General features: G+C 43.6%; 1 protein-coding gene across 2 annotated transcripts in view; it reads left to right on the top strand.

Annotated features, from left to right (window-relative positions):
• The window catches only part of PSMD1 (proteasome 26S subunit, non-ATPase 1), an 80,390-nt gene that overhangs the window by 21,045 nt on the left and 39,806 nt on the right, over window positions 1-19,539 (top strand). For both annotated transcript variants that reach the window (XM_044289885.1, XM_044289886.1), the window contains exons 12-16: window positions 20-193; window positions 2,378-2,489; window positions 2,608-2,804; window positions 4,108-4,203; window positions 4,286-4,350. In XM_044289885.1, coding sequence (XP_044145820.1) covers window positions 20-193; window positions 2,378-2,489; window positions 2,608-2,804; window positions 4,108-4,203; window positions 4,286-4,350 — 644 coding nt within the window. The remainder of the gene's footprint in view (window positions 1-19; window positions 194-2,377; window positions 2,490-2,607; window positions 2,805-4,107; window positions 4,204-4,285; window positions 4,351-19,539) is intronic.

The raw sequence follows: 19,539 nt of genomic DNA, 5'->3' as shown, positions 1-19,539 counted from the left end.
ATATTTATCTCCCCCACAGGGTCATGAGAAAGAGGCCTTGCAGCTTATGGCTACTTATTTGCCTAAAGACACTTCCCCTGGCTCTGCATACCAGGAAGGAGGAGGCCTGTATGCGTTGGGACTTATTCATGCCAACCATGGTGGTGATATAATAGACTACCTACTCAACCAGCTGAAGAATGCCAGCAATGATGTAAGATTTGTGTGGGATTGATGGGTCTGCTGGGAACCGTTTGTCATAACAGCTGTGCCGTAAATTGCTTGTAACAAAGGCCGCCCGCCAAAGTATTACTATTACATGTCCTTTTCCATAGGCCTTAATAGGCCATGCGGATGTCATAGAAGGAGGTACTTCTGTTAGGCAAAGCAGATATTCCCAAGAATGGGAACCATGTAATACTGCATCTCCTCTGATGGGGAACTTTGTGTCTGCCCGCCAGTGCTGGTTCAGTTTATATCCAGTTGGCAGAGGTTGTAGTTTATAGAAAACTGTTTAAAAATATTTTAAATAAAACTGTATAAATTATTTTTATATGGTTGATCTAATTATTGTTCTTGTGTGCTAGGCTTTGTTGGGGCGCTAAGAAAATAATAGTAATTGTAATTCATATTCTTCCAGTATACGTAAAACGGCACAAAATGTAAAAGAGCGCACCTGAGACACAGATTATTTTTTTTTTAATCCCGTATCAGTGACATGTCAAAAGTTTTAATTGGTGGGCTCTGAATGCCGATACCCTCGCCAATCACATAAAACCCACCAGTTACTGATATTCGCATGCTGCAGATTTAAATCTGTATGGCAAGGAGTGATCCGAATATCCTTTACCATAAATCTGTTGAGACCCTGTTGAAATGAGAGTGAAGCCAGAAATGCCATGTGATTTTAAGCTTGGCTGTTTTGTTAGTAATGGCGGCACTTATCATTTCATGTAAACAATTATTGTTAATGGCGTTAATTATTTCCATCAGTGGAGGGGGTTTGGGATTTTTCCAGTACTGAGCAATTTTTGTTCTGGTTGCTATAATTGCGTGAATTATCACTGTTCGATATAATTCTGGGAAGGAATCTAAGTTAATATTATTTGTCCTTATTGCCTTGAACCCCTATGTTGGGGGATCACAAGACTTGTACAAATTTATTTTGTTAATGGAAAAGTAGACTCGCATACAAATCTTTGGTATCTATTTGGTTATTCCCTTATTGAAAACAATAAAATATATGTATAAAAATAAATAAATAAATCTGTATGGCATGTTAATGTCCGGGCGAATTCTGCGCAGGTTTTTTATGCCACATGTGGATGCTATTTGTTCAAATCTTTGCTTCTACTGTAAAACTCTGCCGATCTTCCACCCACAGTTCTGCACTCCGGGTGGTCACACTCACATACCCTAAATTAATGCTTGACTAGGTTTCAGCTGGAAAAAACTGTCACCGTATGAGGACCCCCCTTTTTTTTTTTTTTTTTTCACTTTTTTGTCCTATAACCTAGGGGTGGGAGATATAGGCCATATGCAATATAAATTTTTGCCACTATATGGTTTTTGTGTATATCGCCGGACCGCGATATGACCTCGGAGTGGTAGTGAAGATCGGTTACCATGGCAGCCAGGAGTCATGCTACTGAAGTCCTGGCTGCCATGGTATGTTAGTGAGCAGCATTATACTCGCGTGTGCCGTGGTCGCCGGTCTCTCCTTCTTCTGTCTGTGCGGCGCATTGCTAATGCTTACAGCATTAGCAATGCGCCGCACAGACCTATGAGAAGGAGCGCCTGGCGACCACAGCGCACGTGAGTATAATGCTGGTCACTAACATACCATGGCAGCCAGGACTTCAGTAGCGTCCTGGCTGCCATGGTAACCAATCAGAGCCCCAGCATTACACTGCTGGGACTCCGATCAGAACTGCCCACTGCCACCAATGATGGGAGGGGGAGGGGGACCCTGTGGCCACTGCCACCAATGATTAATACTGGGGTGGGTTTGAGTTACCATAGGGGGCTGATAAGAGGGAAAGGCTGGGGGGGCGGATCAGGGGCTGGGGGGCTGATCAGAGGCTGGGGGGCACGTGAGAGGCTGGCTGCCATGGTCAACTCCCTGCTGTTGTTTGCACAAAGTACAGGGCAGCAGGGAGAGTGTAAAGTCCTATTCACCCTAATAGAGCTCTATTAGGGTGAATATGACAAGGGTTCTAGCCCTTAAGGAGGCTAATAGTTATTAAATAAAAAGTTTAACCCCCCCCCCCCCCAAATATAGAAAACAATATATTGCGATATATATTGCATATCGCACATGCTTAAAATTATATTGCAATATAGATTTTAGGCCATATCGCCCACCCCTACTATAACCTACCTCTCCATTTTTTAACAGATTGTGCGTCATGGTGGATGCCTAGGTTTAGGTTTGGCTGCAATGGGAACAGCACGTCAAGATGTTTATGATCTCCTCAAAACCAATCTCTACCAGGATGATGCTGTGACAGGTGTGAATAGTTACTTACGTTTTTCTTTTTTTATATGTTTTATACTTTTTATTTGTTTTGGTATATTTTCCTATTAAGACCAGTCAACTAATTTGTACATGACCGCTTTGTTTCATAGGGGAGGCTGCAGGCCTGGCACTTGGCTTGGTGATGCTTGGATCTAAAAATGCCCAAGCCATAGAAGACATGGTTGGATATGCCCAAGAGACACAGCATGAGAAGATCTTACGAGGGTTAGCAGTTGGCATTGCCTTGGTCATGTACGGCCGTATGGAAGAGGCAGATGCTCTAATTGAGAGCCTTTGCAGAGACAAGGTAAGGGATTTAAAACGGACCTAAGATAAGCCGAGATTTTCTTGGCCTTATAAGTTTATCTACATGGGCAGGTTATAAAATGTACTTGGAATCGGCTTGCAGGCACCATACACCTTGCCTGCCGTTTTCAGTGGCATTGGCCGACACTCTGATGCCCCTGACAGATGAGGGAAGGATTGGGCAAATTGAATGTATTGGCTGATACATTTATTTTGCCCCCTGATGATAAGTTGCTGCAGAGGTGTCTAGCGGCGGCTTTCTTCTCTCTCCCGACTGACAACATATTCTTGTTTGGCCGAACCAAGTGTCTATGTGCACTGGAGAGATAGCTATTGACAGTGTACTGATACCGGTACATACTGATCTCATACCTTTTAAAGGAGTTATCCCATGATTAATATGAAAATCATGCATAATCTAGTACATGCCAACCTCTTTTTCTAACAAATCTAGAACAAGACCCTCTAACTCTCATGGATCCATTGCTCCAATTTTTTCCGCTAGATTAAGGGTCCATTCACACGTCCGTAACGTGTTTTGCGGATCCGCAAAACATGGACAGCGTCAATGTGTGTTCCGCATTTTGTGGACCGCACATTTTTTTGGGGGGAACGGAAGTGTGGACCCGCATCTCCGGAGCCGGGCCGCACATCGTGCGGCCCCATAGAAATGAATGGGTCCGCAATTCCTTTCCGCAAAATTGCGGACGTGTGATCGGACCCTTATTTGCAGCCGGCAGCACAGGGGTTGTGTCCTTTCTCAGAGGGCATGTCCTATCTACTGAAGCTAGTGGCAGTTGGAACTGAGCATTTGCTTCCATCTCAGTGAGCAGTAGAATATTATTTATGGGACAATCCCTTTAAGGCAATTTTTCTTAAAGCGTTAGTAAGCTAGCTTTTATACTACATTGTAAACAAAGAGAGAGAAAAAATCCTCCTCTTTGGCGTCATTTTCTTGTAAGATGCTTCTCCTGTGTCTGGCCTCTTCTCATTCCTGGAGAATTTATTGGCCATGTCTGTTCTACCTCCCGGCAGCAGACGTGTCTGGCTCCCAAGTACTTCTAAGGTTTGAAGCTGTGGCAGGAAACATCAATTGTCTTCTGAAATGAATTGAGCTGAATAGACAGTAAAGTACAAACTGGATACAAAAACATAAGCTCCAGAGTTATTGTACAAAACACTTCACAAATTACTGGCCGCAGCAAGATACTTTCTTATGCCGCAGCCTGATGTAACCTTAGATTTACAGATGTGTGTGGCTTTAGCCTGTGATCTTGTGTAACTGAATGTCCTGTTCTGCGTAGGACCCAATCCTGCGTCGTTCTGGCATGTACACTGTTGCCATGGCTTATTGCGGATCCGGAAACAACAAGGCCATTCGTCGCCTGCTCCATGTTGCGGTAAGTATGCCCGCCCTGTCTTTGTGGGTATCCATTATTTGTGAAGCTGTTAAATGCATCAGCTCTGCTCTTTTCTGGTTAGGTGAGCGATGTGAACGATGATGTGAGAAGGGCAGCCGTGGAGTCGCTTGGCTTCATCCTGTTCAGGTCAGTTATACTGAAAATGATGTACATTTTGTTCAATACAGACACATTTGTGCCATGAACTTTCCTAGGCGATGGATGTTCAGTGATGCTTCTATCTGGTATGCTGTATAAAAAGCTATAAATGATAACTTTAACAAAATTGCCTAGGTTTTCAAATGTGGAGTTAAGTCTATAATGTTTATTCATAATAAATGACTTCAAAGCAACACTAGAAGTAGAGAAGGCACAAAAACATCCTAGCCATTCCTCCCTAAGGGCTCCTGCACACAGACATATTTTCTTTCAGTTTCCGTTTTTTTGCAGACCGTATGCAGAACCATTCATTTCAATGGGTCCGCAAAAAAAACAAACCTGAAGTTACTGTGTGCGTTCTGTTTCTGTATATCCGTTCCCGCCAAAAATTGACCATGTCCTATTATTGTCCGCATTACAAACAAGTATAGTACTGATCTATTAGGGGCCAGCTGTTCAGTTTCTCAAAATACGGAATGCACACGGACGTCATCCGTATATTTGGCGGATCGCAAAACACATACGATCGTGTGCATGAGTACTTAAAGGGGTTGTCTGAGTTTGGAGCCGACGAACCCAGTGGCTAGAAAGTGTGCCTCACTGAAAAAACGCTTCAGTTAAAGGGTTTCTGTCACCTCGTTTTAGGTTATAGAGATGCGGACCTGCGCGGCTAGATCGCCGCTAGCATGTCCGCAATATGCCGGTCCTATAGGGCTGTGTGCTTTTATTGTGTTTAAAAAATGATTTTAGAGATATGTAAATTAGTCTTGTAAGGTGCCCAAGGGGCTGTACGAACCTTCCTGGTGCCCAGCCACGCCCCCCGTGAAGGAGCCCAGCACCGCCCATGTCCTCCGAATCGCCTCCTTTCGTCACAGTTAGATTGCCGTAATCTCGCGATGCACGAGCTCGCGCATGCGCAGTTCCTTCCCTGAGGCTGATGCCAGCACAGGGAAGGAACACTATATCGGCACTGCGCAAGATTACAGCAATCTAACTGTGAAGAAAGGAGGCGATTCGGAGGACATAGGCGGCGCTGGGCTTCCTTCACAGGGGGGCGTGGCTGGGCACCAGGAAGGTTCGTACAGCCCCTTGGGCACCTTACAAGGCTCATTTACATATCTCTAAAATCATTTTTTAAACACAATAAAAGCACACAGCCCAATAGGACCGGTATATTGCGGACATGCTAGCGGCGATCTAGCCGTGCATGTCTGCAGCTCTATAACCGAAAACGAGGTGACAGAATCCCTTTAAAAACCTTGTTTGCCACTCCAATGTGCTCTTGAATTATCTGCTATGAGGGCGGTGGAGAAGTGCACAATCTATACAGTATGGCCTGTGAGCCTGTTCATTTCTGAATTCTGCCCAACTGGTGAAACATGTTTGTAAGTGTTTGTTTGTCCATTCCGATGCGGGCAGTCAGCTAGGTAGAATTCAATATTCAGAGACAGGGAATCTGCAGTAGGATGACAGTATATTAGCCAGGGCACCAATTTAAGTCCGAATCAGCCAGTTACACATAGGAGTGTGTGCAGTGCAGGTCTGACAGCTATTGATATAGTGTCAGACAAGTCTGCACTGCTGTAAAACATATGTATATTAGTGAAGCAACTGATTCATGACTTGGTAACCCTCCGTACAGAGTCAGCCATGTTCTATCACGTATCTACGGCACCAGAGAGTCAGTGAATAAACGGACCGCTGTCCACGCGTCTGTTAGAGACGCTGTCTATGAATCAGTTGGTGGACAGTGAATGAACTGGCTCACAGGCAATACTGTATAGATTGTGCTCTTCTCCACCGCCCTCATAGCAGACAATTCAAGAGCACACTGGAGTGGCAAACAAGGCTTGTAACTGAAGTGTTTTAATCACACCTAATAAAAGTGACGTTTTAAATTCACTTTAAACCTGGGTCAAGTTAGGTTAAGAGCCTTTTTGGCTTTAATTAAAATGTTGTAGGTAATGCGCCTTTACCCAGGCTAGGTCCTTATTGGTAAGCAATCACTGGAAAAAAAAAAAAAAAAACAGTCCTGTCCGCAGTCACGCAGTTCTGGTGCTGTTGTCCAGTTCACGTACAGACTGGAGGTGACTTGATCCAGTGACCGCTGCAGCCATTTACTACCATCATCAGACACATGTGCTTGAATAGCACGTCACTACTAGTTCAAGCACATGTAAAAGCTGAGACCAATGATTAGCTGATTGACAGTCATGGGACCGAGGCACTTCTGGTCTGACCTGGAACAGAGAGACTGGACAAGTAAGGTTTTTCTCACATAGATTGCACCTTTCAACCACTGGGGTTCTTGGCCAGACAACCCCTTTAATCTCCTGTTGATCAGCCATGTCCCTCTGTCTGACTATAAGACAGCTGGCTGCAGCAGAAGCCTCCTCCACTGCTTTGTCTGGCCTCTTGCACACTTTTTTTTTTTTCTTCTCGTTTATGTTCCGTTTTTTTGCATACCGTATACGGACCCATTCATTTCAATAGATCCGCAAAATAAAACAGAAGGTACACCGCATGCCATCTGTGTCCGTTTTTCAGTTCGGTTCAAAGCTAGAACATGTCCCATTATTGTCAGCATAACGGACAAGAATAGGACTGTTCTATTAGGGGCCAGCTGTTCAGTTTCTCAAAATACGGAATGCACACGGACGTCATCTGTATTTTTTGCGGACTGCAAAATAATGATAAAGCCATATGGACGTGTGCAAAAGGATTCATAGAGACTAGCACAGGCCACCTAAAGGGTTTCTGTCGCCACACTTTTCACTATTTAATAGGCTGACATTATACATGTGCAAATGTCACCTGAATTTCACACTGCTATTCTTAATTTTTCAGAGCGCTCCTGTTTTTGTGCAATTATAACTTTTATTATATGCTAATTAGCCTCTAGGAGCAGGGGATGGGGGCGTTGTACCTCCTTCTAGAGGCTCTATTCGCCCACCTCTTTCCACTCGCTTCTCCTGCAGGCGCAGTGAGGCAGCTGGCGAGCGTCCTTCCCTCACTGCGCCTGCGCGGAATACCTGAACCGCACGGCGCAGGAGCGAGATTTCCTCTGCAGACCAACGCTGGCCTGGCCCGGTTAATCAAGAGTATAAGGGAGTGGAAAGAGGTGGGCGAACTGAGCCTCTAGGAGCTGGTGCAACGCCCCCCACCCCCTGCTCCTAGCGGCTAATTAGCATATTATAAAAGTTATAATTGCACAAAAACAGGGGCACACTGAAAAAAAAGAATAGCAGAGTTAAATTCAGGTGACATTTGCACATGTATAATGTCAGTCTGTTTAATAGAGAAAAGTGTGGTGACAGAAACCATTTAATGATTATGATGAATTTCTGGCGGTCTCTGCGCCAGCTATGAGCAGTGATGAACACTTTCATTGTCTTCTTTTTTTTTTTTTCCTCTTAAGTAAAATGCCTGAACCCTTATTCATCAGACAGGCAAAAACTAATGGTAGCTAACTATTTGAGAACTAAATTTTGTATTTTATCGATTGTTATTTTTTACTTTGACATTCACAATAGACTAGGCTTATAGCTATTGCCTAAGACTTCAACTTTTTGAAAAATGCTCATCATGGCAAGGACGTTTCTGAGCATCCTTGCATAGATGTCAGCTGCATGCTAATATGTGAGTCCTAATTACTGGAGAAAACAGCAGAAATTTATATTGCTGATTCCCCCCCCAAAGGTCTTGTATGACCTTATGGGGGGCACAAATTGTAAAAAAAAGGCCCTGCCCCTGGAGACCATAACTCATACATCAACTCTATCAAAATGAGCAGTGCTGAAATCAGGCATTAGTTAAAGTATTTTATTTGCACTTTGTGCTAAAAAACAGTGAAAGATGTGTAAAAACAAAATTTCCATTTAGATTTGCAATATTTTTTTTAATTTTTAATAGGTTTAAAACAAAAAATAGTAAGATAAAGCCCTGTGTATCACCAAAATAAAGGTGCAACACTTATTTACATAACAAAATGAAAAAATTATGACTTTCAAAAACTGGTCAGGAGGTTAAACAGCCCAGTCTTGAGCCACTTAAAGGGAACCTGTCACCCAAAAATCGCCTATTAAGCTGTTTACAGTACCTTATAGTGCTGTATAGTCGTTTCCTGATGCACTTTTTGTTAGTTTTGCAGCATGTATGCTCAGTCAGAAATCGATGTTATATTCAGCTGCTGCCCCGTGCTTCAAGTCAGGCTTGAAGTCACGGGGGCAGCGGCCTCGGCGTCTTACATGGCCCTCTCCCCGCCCCCTGCCTCTGTAACTGACAGCCGAAATCCGATTCCGGGAATCGGATTTCGGCTGTCAGTTACAGAGGCAGGGGGCGGGGAGAGGGCGGCATTTGTCAGCAGCATCAACCCTACTAAACCAGACATTGTGTCTGGTAGGATTGATCCTGCTGATAGCGGATCGGTGGGGGGTGTCGAACCCCCTCAGATCAGCTAGTGATGGCCTTTCCTATCACTTAATAAAAGCTGGACAAGCCCTCTTTAATATGTAAATTAGGTCTTCAGTGCACTGAGGGGCAGACACATTCCCTCTGCCCTGATAGCCAGTTCCCTCTTCTCTTTATTGACAGGGCCCTGCATCTCGCGTGACCCTGTAATCCTGCGCATGCACAGTAGATATGGTTCAGAGTACTCCGCATCACAGATCACTACTGCGCATGCTTTTGGCGAGTTCTTGCACAATTCCCCCCAAGCTTTTTTAGTAGAATTTTTGATCTTTGGTTTCCAGTGTGACTCACAAGCAATGTGTATTTGGCATTTAGTGTTTAGAAAAGCCTGTCCTGAGCCCTCGTCTCCGGGGTATGCAGGGGTTTGCTTTGTGCGGTGTTGAGGTGCAAGCAGCTACTTTGTTGAGAATTGTTGGTGAGTGTGCACCGCCTGGAACAAGCTCCGTATTGACTGAACTTACTGACGGGAAGCTAGTGTTTATACAGCCGGTGACAGCTCTCCCGGGATGAGATACAGGCTGGGCTTGGAATCCTGTAGAGGCTGCTTTGTTAATGGTGCATTTAGGCCATAGGTAACCCTTTCACTGCTCACGTTCACTTTAATTTTCAGTTCTTGTCTAGTATTTCCTTTTTCTGCTATATGTGTGAGGTCATTAAGAATACTGTGGATCAATGGCTGGTGGACTTACTGTTTGAACTTTTTACTGAAGGTCTGTGCATGTCTAGGCTATCTATAAATATGTTTATGCTCTCTATCATTACAACCAATTAACCAGTTAAAGGGGTTCTGCAATTTTTTTTTTAACTCATCTATCCTCTGGATATATCATCAGCATCTGATCGGCGGGGGTCTGACACCCTGGACCCCTGCCGATCTGCTGTTTGAGAAGACAGCGGCGCTGTGAGTAGTGCCGCGGTTTTCTCGCTGTTTACCGCAGGCCCAGTGACGTCACGACTAGTATCACTGGACTGGGCGGGGCTAAGCTTCATTCAAGTGAACAGAGCTTAGCCCCGCCCAGGCCATTGATACTAGTCGTGACGTCACTGGGCCTGCAGTAAACGGTGAGAAGACCGCGGCGCTACTGCTGGCGCCGCTGCCTTCTTAAACAGCTGATCGGCGGGGGTCCTGGCTGTCGGAGGATAGATCATCAGTTTAATAAACTGCAGAACCCCTTTAAGCATTGAGCCATATAGCCATAACTTTTAAGATTTTCCATTCATATAGCCATATGAGGGCTTATTTTACTTGTAATTTTTAATGGCACCATTTAATTTACCATGTCTTCTATTGGAAAACAGGAAAAAAAAAATGCTTTGTGAGGCTAAATTGAAAAAACCCACAGTTCCGACAAGCTTTTTTTGGTTTTGATATTACGGCGTTCTCTGAACTAAAAATGACATGCCATGCTTATTTTCTGTCTCGATATGATTACGGCAATACCGAATGTATGATTTTTAATTAATTTTTTTCTACTTGTTTTTTTGTGGGGGAAAACTGTAGTTTTTATTGGTACCATATGACTTTTTCATAACTGGTATAAAAAAAAAAATGTGGGGGGGGGATAAGGTGGCAAAAAAACATGTTTTTTTATTTTTTTGTGCTATGGCATATGTCGAGCAGGAAAAATATATAGTTTTTTTTTTTTTTTATGTAAAATTGCGAAATCAAGGACGCCAGGGCGTGACATGAGGTGGGAGAACAGAGCCTCTGGGAGCAGGAGCAACTCCCCCTGCTCCTATAGGCTAATTTGCATATCATAAAAGTTAATCATCAATAAGTATAGTAGCGTTAGGGTCTGCTGACATTAGCACATCGCTAATGCAGCCAGTTTAGTAGGGTTAATTCTGGTGACAGAAACCCTTTAAATATTTGACTTTATTTTTTTACTTTAAAAATAATTTTTAGCACCCTTAGGGGGCTAGAACCTGGGCTCTTTTGATCCCTTGTCCCATTCACTATAATATAAATCTATTATGGTGAATGGGATTCTGACACTCTACCTGCTGAACCTTGCCTCATTCACTGCTCAGCAGGCAGATTACCATAACAGGCCTGGGAAGCTTTAGCAAGGTCCAGGCTGTTATGATAACTGATCAGAGCGCCCCCCCCCCCCCCCCCCCCCCCAATTTAAATACAGGGAGGAGGGTTCCAGTCGGAAAGGCAGAGGATGGCACATCCCTCTGCCTAACCTCACAGGTGCCGCGATCGCTACTGAATGCTGCATCTGTGGGTTTAAATGAATGGTTTTGGCGTCCTCGCCAATCCTTGTCATGAGTGGCTAGGTGCCTGCTCACTAAGCACAGCGCCATACATTGTACAGTGGCTGTGCTTGGCATTGCACTCTGCCCCATTCACTTCAATGGGGCTGAGCTTTGCCTAGGCCATGTGACTACTGAATGTGTCTTCACTGACCTAGGAGAAGCTGAGAGATGGCTACGAGGATAGAGAAGCTGAGAGAAGGCTCTGTGGATAGATCATCAGTATAAAAATGTTGGAAAACCCCTTTAACTATTTCTACATGATAAATGCCATTTGCTAAAATGAGACCACCCCTTTAACTCCCCCCTTGATATGTAAGCAAAATGTGTTTAATTTTACGATTCCTACATGATTCCCAGGTGGAAATTGTAAATTAATCCTAATATATTTACTTATTAAACTTAACCCAAACTTACAAAGTAAGGTTGAAAGGGCCCGAGCACCGCCAGGTCCCATTGACTATCGGCCTGTTTCCAGCATTGGTGCAAGCACAGTTTATCCTCTGGCCGACTCCTGGCATTAATGCCGAAAATGGTTTCGATATCTCAGAGTGATGGACTTTCTTCTGAGGCTGTCTTCAGTCCCGCCTTCAGCAGTGAGGAGACGGCGCCTCTAGCTTCTTGTTTTAGCAGTCGGCGGGGTCTCATTATTTGGACCCCAATTGATCAAGATATTATGTAAAGTGTAGTTCCTCTAACATTTATGACACAACATGTTGATATGTATTCCAGAAGTTTCTGTCTGAAGAAATACCACCTAAACCATAAGACGCCCACTTTACTATTGTCAGTAGGGAGTCTGTGTCATGTGCATGTTCCCTGCCATAAAAAAAACCCAAAAAACAGGCAAAACACCATGAGGGACATTTATCAAATGTGCTACGCCAGTTTTGTGGCGTAAAAATGTCACAAGTGATGCCCAATTATAACATTTGGTGATCTTCGCCACTTTCATAAGTAGATTGAACAGTAGGTCAGGATTTCAGACTAGTACACTAGTACACTTTTTATGTCTCATCTATGATGTGCAACTTTTTAAAATGTTGCATCTCCACATCAGGCAGCCCCCTGGTGTGTACTTTTACAGATATGGGCGCACACTACATTACACTTGCAAATATTACTGTACGCCTATCACGTGTGAGATGGCAGGTAATAGATGTGCAGAGGGGAGGGAAGAGGAGTACACTTCCACTAGGGAGAGGGGGGGAGTGGTGACCCCTAGCTCACCTGGCACTAGCACCTGGCGTCCATAGATGGGCTGCTAACCCGTACGCCGATCACGTTGCCTCGTCCCTGGCTTACCCTGAAATAAGCCCTAGGTAGTGAGTAGGACGGTGGGAGCACTAGTTCTCTATTCTGACACCTAGGGTAACAACAGTGAAAGGACAAACAACACAAACACCACTAACAATCCCCGAAGGGAGACGACGGCAACAGGAGTGAACCGGAGATCCAACTGCTCCAGTTCCAACGGCTCCACAGCAAGAGTTGTCCACCTTAAGGTCAGAATAGAAGATCTGGAAGGAAGGTCTATATCTGGCAACAAGGGAAGCACAAAGGGAGAATATATAGTAGCTGGGAGTGGCTGATAGAGAACAGCTGAAAGGAAAAGCTACAGATTGCAAAATGGAACAAAAACTATCGCAAACCTAAACAGGAAAACCTGGACCGAAATCTATTCTCACCACTAGGTCATGGAGCCATCTCTCGAGAAATCTAGCATATAGCCACCCGATGCGACCTTCTGACCCCAGACACAACAGGGTCAGCGATAAATTTGCTGCAACCTCACAAAGCAAAGACAGACTTAAAACGAATACCAAACCCCCCCCCCATTGTCCTAAAACGATGTGGCCAGATATTAGATTAAAGTTTATAATTGCATTTTTTTGGTTGGTACATAGCAACCATAAAAACACTTTGTTTAACCCATTCGCTACCGGAGCCATTCATGTACAACGCTGGAGCGATAACTGAACATGTGCAAGCGGGCGCCACGGCCGGTAGATCTCTGCTGTTTCAAACAGCAGAAACCTGTGGCTAATTACCGTAACCAGCAATAATGCCGATCACAGTAATTAAAGGCTTTAGATGCCGTGATCAAGTGAGATCACGGCATCTAAATGCACAAAAACCCAGAACCTCACGGGTTTCTGAGCTTCCTACCGATGCCCCGTGCGGCCAATGTGGGCGTCTGTAGTTGCGCTGAACGCTGTGCTTATAATGTTCATGCTGCAATTCTTATTTTGGCCACCAGATGGCAGACCAGGATAAGAAATGTGCAATTTCTAGTGTAAATCTAATTTTAAAAATCCCTGATAGAACAAAATCCAAAATTAAAAAACATTATTTATAGGCTCATATGAGCTTCAAAATGATCAGCACAAAAAAATTTAAAAAATGTAATTTTAAATCACCCCCTTTTCGGTGTAATTAAAAAAATAAAGACCTAAATAACAATAAATATAAACATTATGGGTATCATCACTACTGAAAACTCCCATACTATTAAAATATTTTTTTAAATTTCCAATATGGCGAATTGCGTAATGGTAAAAAGGGTCAAAATAGCCGATTTGTCATTTTTTTTCATTGCTTCTCTTACCCCCAAAAAAAGTCATAAAATGGGATCGAAAAGTCAAGCACACTCCAAAAATGTTATCAATAAAAACTACAGATTGTCCTGCAAAAAATGAGCCCCTAAACAGCTCAGTAGCCATAAGTATAAAGAAGTTATGGGGGTCAGAATATGGTGATGTAAATTTTCTTTTACAAATGTTTAGCAAAGTTTATATTTATTTTTACACTATTTAGACATAAAAGACCTATACATATGGTGTATCGTTGTAATCGTTCTGACCCAGAGAACGAAGGGCATGGTTGTTTTGCTACAAACAATACACCGTGGGAACAAAACCCGTAAACCGGTGGAGGAATTGCGTTTCTTTTCCAATTCCACCCCATTTGGAATTTTTTTTACTGCTTCCCACTACATTATTAGCCCATAATTAATGGTGGCATTAGAAAGTACAACTTGTCCAGCAAAAGATAAGCCCCCATACAGCTATGTGACCGGAAATATAAAAAAGTTATGGCTCAAGGAAAATGGGAAGAAAAATGAAAAAAACTTCTACGGGTTACGAAAACACTGCTGCTTTAAAGGGGTACTCCGGGCTTCTAATATCGGATCGGCAGAGGTCCGACACCCAGCATCCCCGCCAAACAACTGTATGAAGGGAAGGCGCGCACGCCCTTTCCCTTTTCTCTTTCTGCTTGCCATAGACATAGCAGCAGCGAGCAGGAAGAAAGAAGGGAAACTGCACATGCGCATCCCTTCATACTGCTGATCAGCGGGGGTGAGGGGCGTTGGACCTCTGCTGATCTAATATTGATTACCTATCCTGAGGATAGCCTGGAGAACCCCTTTAAATTTTGTTTCGTGCAGTTAAAAAACCCTGAAGATAGCACTGTGTGAAGAAGCCATGACGGAACTCTGTGTGCAGAACTTATACTGATCCCAAGAGCAGGGCTTGAGGTGGGAGTCCATTACACAGGAATTCACCAAAAGCACCCCCCCCCCCCCCTTCAGGCCAAACATTAGGCATACACAGTTTTTCTGGAGTGTACATGTTTTTCACCTCTGGTCCATTTGGCCACTGTGATGCTTCGTCCTTCAGTAGCAGGTTGGTGTTACAGTTTAGTTCAAAGGGATAGAGCATCCATGGCTGCTATTGAAGGACACGTCCATGTTCCACCAGGTGGACTGGACCTCACAGAGGCAGTGGAGATAAGTTGCACAAACATTTAGATGTTCATAGGAGGTCTAAAAAGTGAGTCCAGTTCCCTGACATGGTAAAGATTTCTTGAATACGTTTAAATGGAAATGTTTGGCTTTCTCCAGCAGATGGTGCTCTCTTGCTATTTTGCCATTTTAGGACTGCTCAGATTGATTGTTCTCTTCAGCCCTACATATACAGAAGGGAAATTCCATGCACGCTTTTCACAGCGTTCAGTCTTGTGTACCGATCCTATGGCATTGCTGTTGACAGATTTTGCCGCTCTGTACACAGCAGTGAATAGTCATGCTGTTCCTACATGCTTTTAGAATATCCCTGAGTTTTCCATTGGCCGTTAGAGCAGTGCGTAACTGGATGTTTTTGCTGCATTTCTGAGTTAATTCAATACAGTCCTTTGTGTATAGGTTTGTGACACAACCCTTTAACTGGTGTGTGTATAAAGGATTTATTTTTTTGTGTGTGTGTACATATCTCTGAAATCATTGCTGTGTATATATAGGACTAATCTGATTGCAAACGCCAAGTGAACTGCCTGTCAAATGGGGTGTACACAATTCCACCTATAGCTTTGGACCAGTTACATATGTGATGAGTGTTTTTGTGGGTCGGTGAGGGCAAAGATTGGAGCCACTGGGCTAATTGGAAGCAGTTAGCGGTGTAATGGTAGAAAGACGATGGTGCCAGCTACATGAGTCACCAAGTGTCAGCCATGTGCAGACGTTTGGGGCCAGCTGGTTTAATTGTCGGAGAAATAACAGAGCCGGCCGACTAATTACATTTCTGCGAGAAAGGGTTCTGTACACTTCTGGCTTCCAAGGCGTTAAAGGTGAAATGCATGGCTTACAGGAATCTCAGGGATAAATTGTTATCCCGTATGCATGTCTTGATGTTCCTCATGAGATCTTCAGTGCATGGTAGCTGTTGGGGTGGGTATGGCACAGTGTTAGATCCATTCAGCGGCACTTAGGGTCACCCTAAAAGATTGAAGCCTGCCACTTCTCTGACTGCTAGGTTTCACTCCTTCTTATTTTTTTTTATTTTTTTCTCTTCACGGTTGTCGTGTTTTTGTCGTCTCGCTTGAAAGCGGGATGAATCAGTCCTTTAAGTAAATGCACCTATTTGATGTTTTAAAGAATTAAACATCAGTGCCTTCCAAATGCTCGTACAGGGTTATTGCATCCAAAAAAGGGCTGGGATATAGTTGGTGATAGATGAGCTTGGTGATAAAGTGCTAGTAAATCATTTTATTACATAAATACGTCATTTGCTGCACTCTGAACATGAGGAGGCCACAAAGAGAGCAGTGTTCCGGGCAGAATAATTCAGGTGTGGCACCTTGGAGAGGCATTGTATTATAGAACCACCAGATTTAACAGCGATTTATCTTTGTCACAAAGGGGCTCGCAATCTAATGTTTCGGGTACCCACATGTAGACATACACTTGGGGCCCATTTTGTGTAAAGCCAATTGGTGGGAAAGGTAATTGAAGTACTCATCAGAAACCTACAAACATAAGCTCTATGGACATGTGTCCTACAACCTCAGGCCAAGATACTGCTGAACCAGTATAGTGGTGATCTCAAATGTGTGGTGGCTCTTTAGCTGTTTGTAGATGACAATTTCCAAGATTCCCAAAAGCTAATGGTTCTTCGGTCATACTGAGAGTTTTAATTTGGTAACTGCTGTAGAGGCATTGGTTGGTGACCACCACTCTTCAGTACTGTAGACTTAGTAGCCAGGCTATAACAGGAGCTTCTTTGACCTTAGGGCCTACCATAGACTCGTTGGATAAACTTAAAAATGGACACCAGTAACACATTGATAAGTAGGGATGAGCGAACTTGTGTTCAAGTTTGGCGTACTACAGGTTATTTAAAAATTCCGTTATGGATTCCTCTACCACGGACCATAACTTATGGTCCGTGTTAGTGGAATCCATAACTGTATTCTTAGAGAAACCCGACCTTTGTACACCAAACTTGAAAACAAAAGTTGGCTCATCCCTGTTAAATTATTTGGCCACACGGCCTAGTATGGCTTAGTATTTATATAGTTGCAAATATTTTTTTAAAGCCAGCCATAAAAAAGTGGAGTAAGCCACAGAACCCTCTAGCAGGGACTTACTTCCCGGGGAACAAGCATGGGGCATTTTGATTCTTTTTTTCACCAGGTTTGATGGTCAGGTTGCTCCCATACATGTATTGTCTCCCAAGGTCAGTGTGTTTGGCAGATTTTAATATATTGTATGTATGGTGTGCTTTGGGCTCTTTTCACACTGGCATTAGGTTTGGTTCTGTTGCTTTTGACCAGCAGAGTGGCGTACACAGTAATATAATAAACCATTTAGAAGTTAATGGGATTTGTTAGGGTAGGTTGCAGAGCAAATCCCCATGACACCGGTGTGAACAGAGCCATAGATATAACTTGCTGTGTAAAGTATCAGGATGGGGCAGTCTTTTAATGGGTGTTTTATGAGGAAGGTCAATATGTGCTGCTCTTGAAATTCCGAGTTTTAACATCTTGGTGTGTTTATTTGGTGCTGTTTCTATAACGCAAACATTTACACGTCTTGGTGCGTGGGATGGAAGCCGGTGAGCTTTCCTGGCTTCCTCCTGACATTCTGCACATAATTTTGAGAGGCAGGACAGGTGCTTGGTATACATTCAAGTAGGGGAAAATGAGTAAAAGTCGTCGTCCTAAATCTTCCTATTTAAACTGTATCAATGCAAAAGACCCTTTTTGGCTTCTTTACTCTCCCTCAGGGGAGCTCTTGTTTCTGTGGGTGGGCAGCAGCTTGTCATTGTGACCATCACGCACCTGCACCTCCCAGGAGTGCATTGCTAACCCCTTCCTTTCTTGCATAGAAAAGGATCTCTCATACTCAGCCCCAGTGATTCCACTAATAAATAGAATTATAATATGCAGTGCTCACCCCAAATGTTCCTTCTTCAGTGTCTAGAGAAGGACATAGCTATGTGATTCTTTGAATTTAGAGGCTAGAGATGAATGAAGGAAAATTTTCTGGGCTAATTCACTATGAGATCTTTACACCACCATTGAGAAGAGGAAGGAATCGTAGAAGCCGCTGACCATATTGGTCCACCACTGAGGAGATAAACCAGCATCTCGGTCACAGGAGAAACCGCAGGGAGTACAACCAGAGAGAAAAATTTAATGTACATAAAAAAAAAAAAAAAATCCTAATTGGGGAGATTTATCATCTCCTTGTGCTGCTCTTTCCGTCCTTTCCGTTCTCCTGCTCCTATAACGGAAAGGCTGAACGCTGATGTGAACTCAGCCTCACGTGTGTGAAGATATTTTAGTGTTGCAGTTTTGAAGAACTGTGAGGAAAAAATAGCTTAAGGCCCCTTTCACACGAACAATACGGATTGGCTCTGGATGCGTGGCTCCGGATGCGTTTAGTGAAATTCGCACCATTTTGCAGGCAAGTTCAGGGAGTTTTGTCTGACATTGTGTTCAATTATTCAGTTTTTTCCGCCCGGGTGCAATGAGTTTTGATGTATTTTTCACGTGCGTGAAAAAAACCTGCAATGCGTTTTTCACTGAAGCCCCATTCACTTCTAGGGGCCGGGGCTGCGTGAAAAACCCCCCCCCCGCAGAATATAGAACATGCGGGTGCTATGCGTTCACTTCACGCATCACTACCGCGCAGAAAACTCGCTTGTGTGAAAGGGGCCTGAAGGGAACATGCACAGGTCACTATGAGAGCCTTCAGTGCAAATACAGGGAAGTATGCGGGGGCCAGGGACAGTGTAATCACATACTTATATCACTGCTATGGATTGACCTCTAGATATGCCTCGGCTGCCATGTGTGCACGTGGTGCCAGGTTAAAACAATATCCTGTAGGTTTGAATGTGGATACATACAGGATATTAGTAGGTACCCAAACCTGCTCTGTTAACAGAAATGCCTGCTCTCCTTAGAAACTGAACATCCTCTCTTGTTTTTCATTTATTTTTTTTTCTTGGAATAGCTCATAAAACAGTCAATGAGGGAAATTTATCAAGGCTAGAGTTTCCATACGCCAGTCTTGATCTCCCTGTGCCGGAGTGTGATGCGCCTAATTTATTAAGAGGCAGATGCCTGTTAATAAATTAGTTGCATCTCTGGCAGTCCGTGTGCCAGAGACTGAAGTCTACATCAGCTAGGGGCTGGCGTAGACTTCAGTTGTAACTCATGCCAGTTTCTGGCATAAGTTATAGTAAAACCAGCGGACCCCACAAAGCCCCTCCACCTGTTCTAAGTTGCAAGAATCTCTAAATGTCGCAATATGACATGCACCATAATTTGGGACTTTCACCTCACTATTGTGGCATAAAGACATTGATAAATGTTCCCCTTTGTATCTCTAAATGGAGCACATTCAATGCTAGCTACTGTTTAAAGGGGTTTTATTTGGACCAGTTTTTACCAGATCACTCTGCTAGTTATATAGACACACTCCTATCACTGCCCCTGTTGCTGCTTTGACACACCCATGGACATAACATCACAAGAAATAAAGCGCTGCATGGACATGGTCATGTGACCACAGCCCAGAAAGGAATATAGGAGAAATAAAGGTAAAAGAAATACACCACCAAGTTACAGCTGTCTTCATAAATGATTATTTTAAAGGATGAT

Source organism: Bufo gargarizans, chromosome 4 (genome assembly GCF_014858855.1).
Source record: "Bufo gargarizans isolate SCDJY-AF-19 chromosome 4, ASM1485885v1, whole genome shotgun sequence".
Lineage (NCBI taxonomy): Eukaryota > Metazoa > Chordata > Amphibia > Anura > Bufonidae > Bufo > Bufo gargarizans.
The sequence above is the reverse complement of the archived record's forward strand: the minus strand, read 5'-3'. Positions and strand labels throughout refer to the sequence as shown.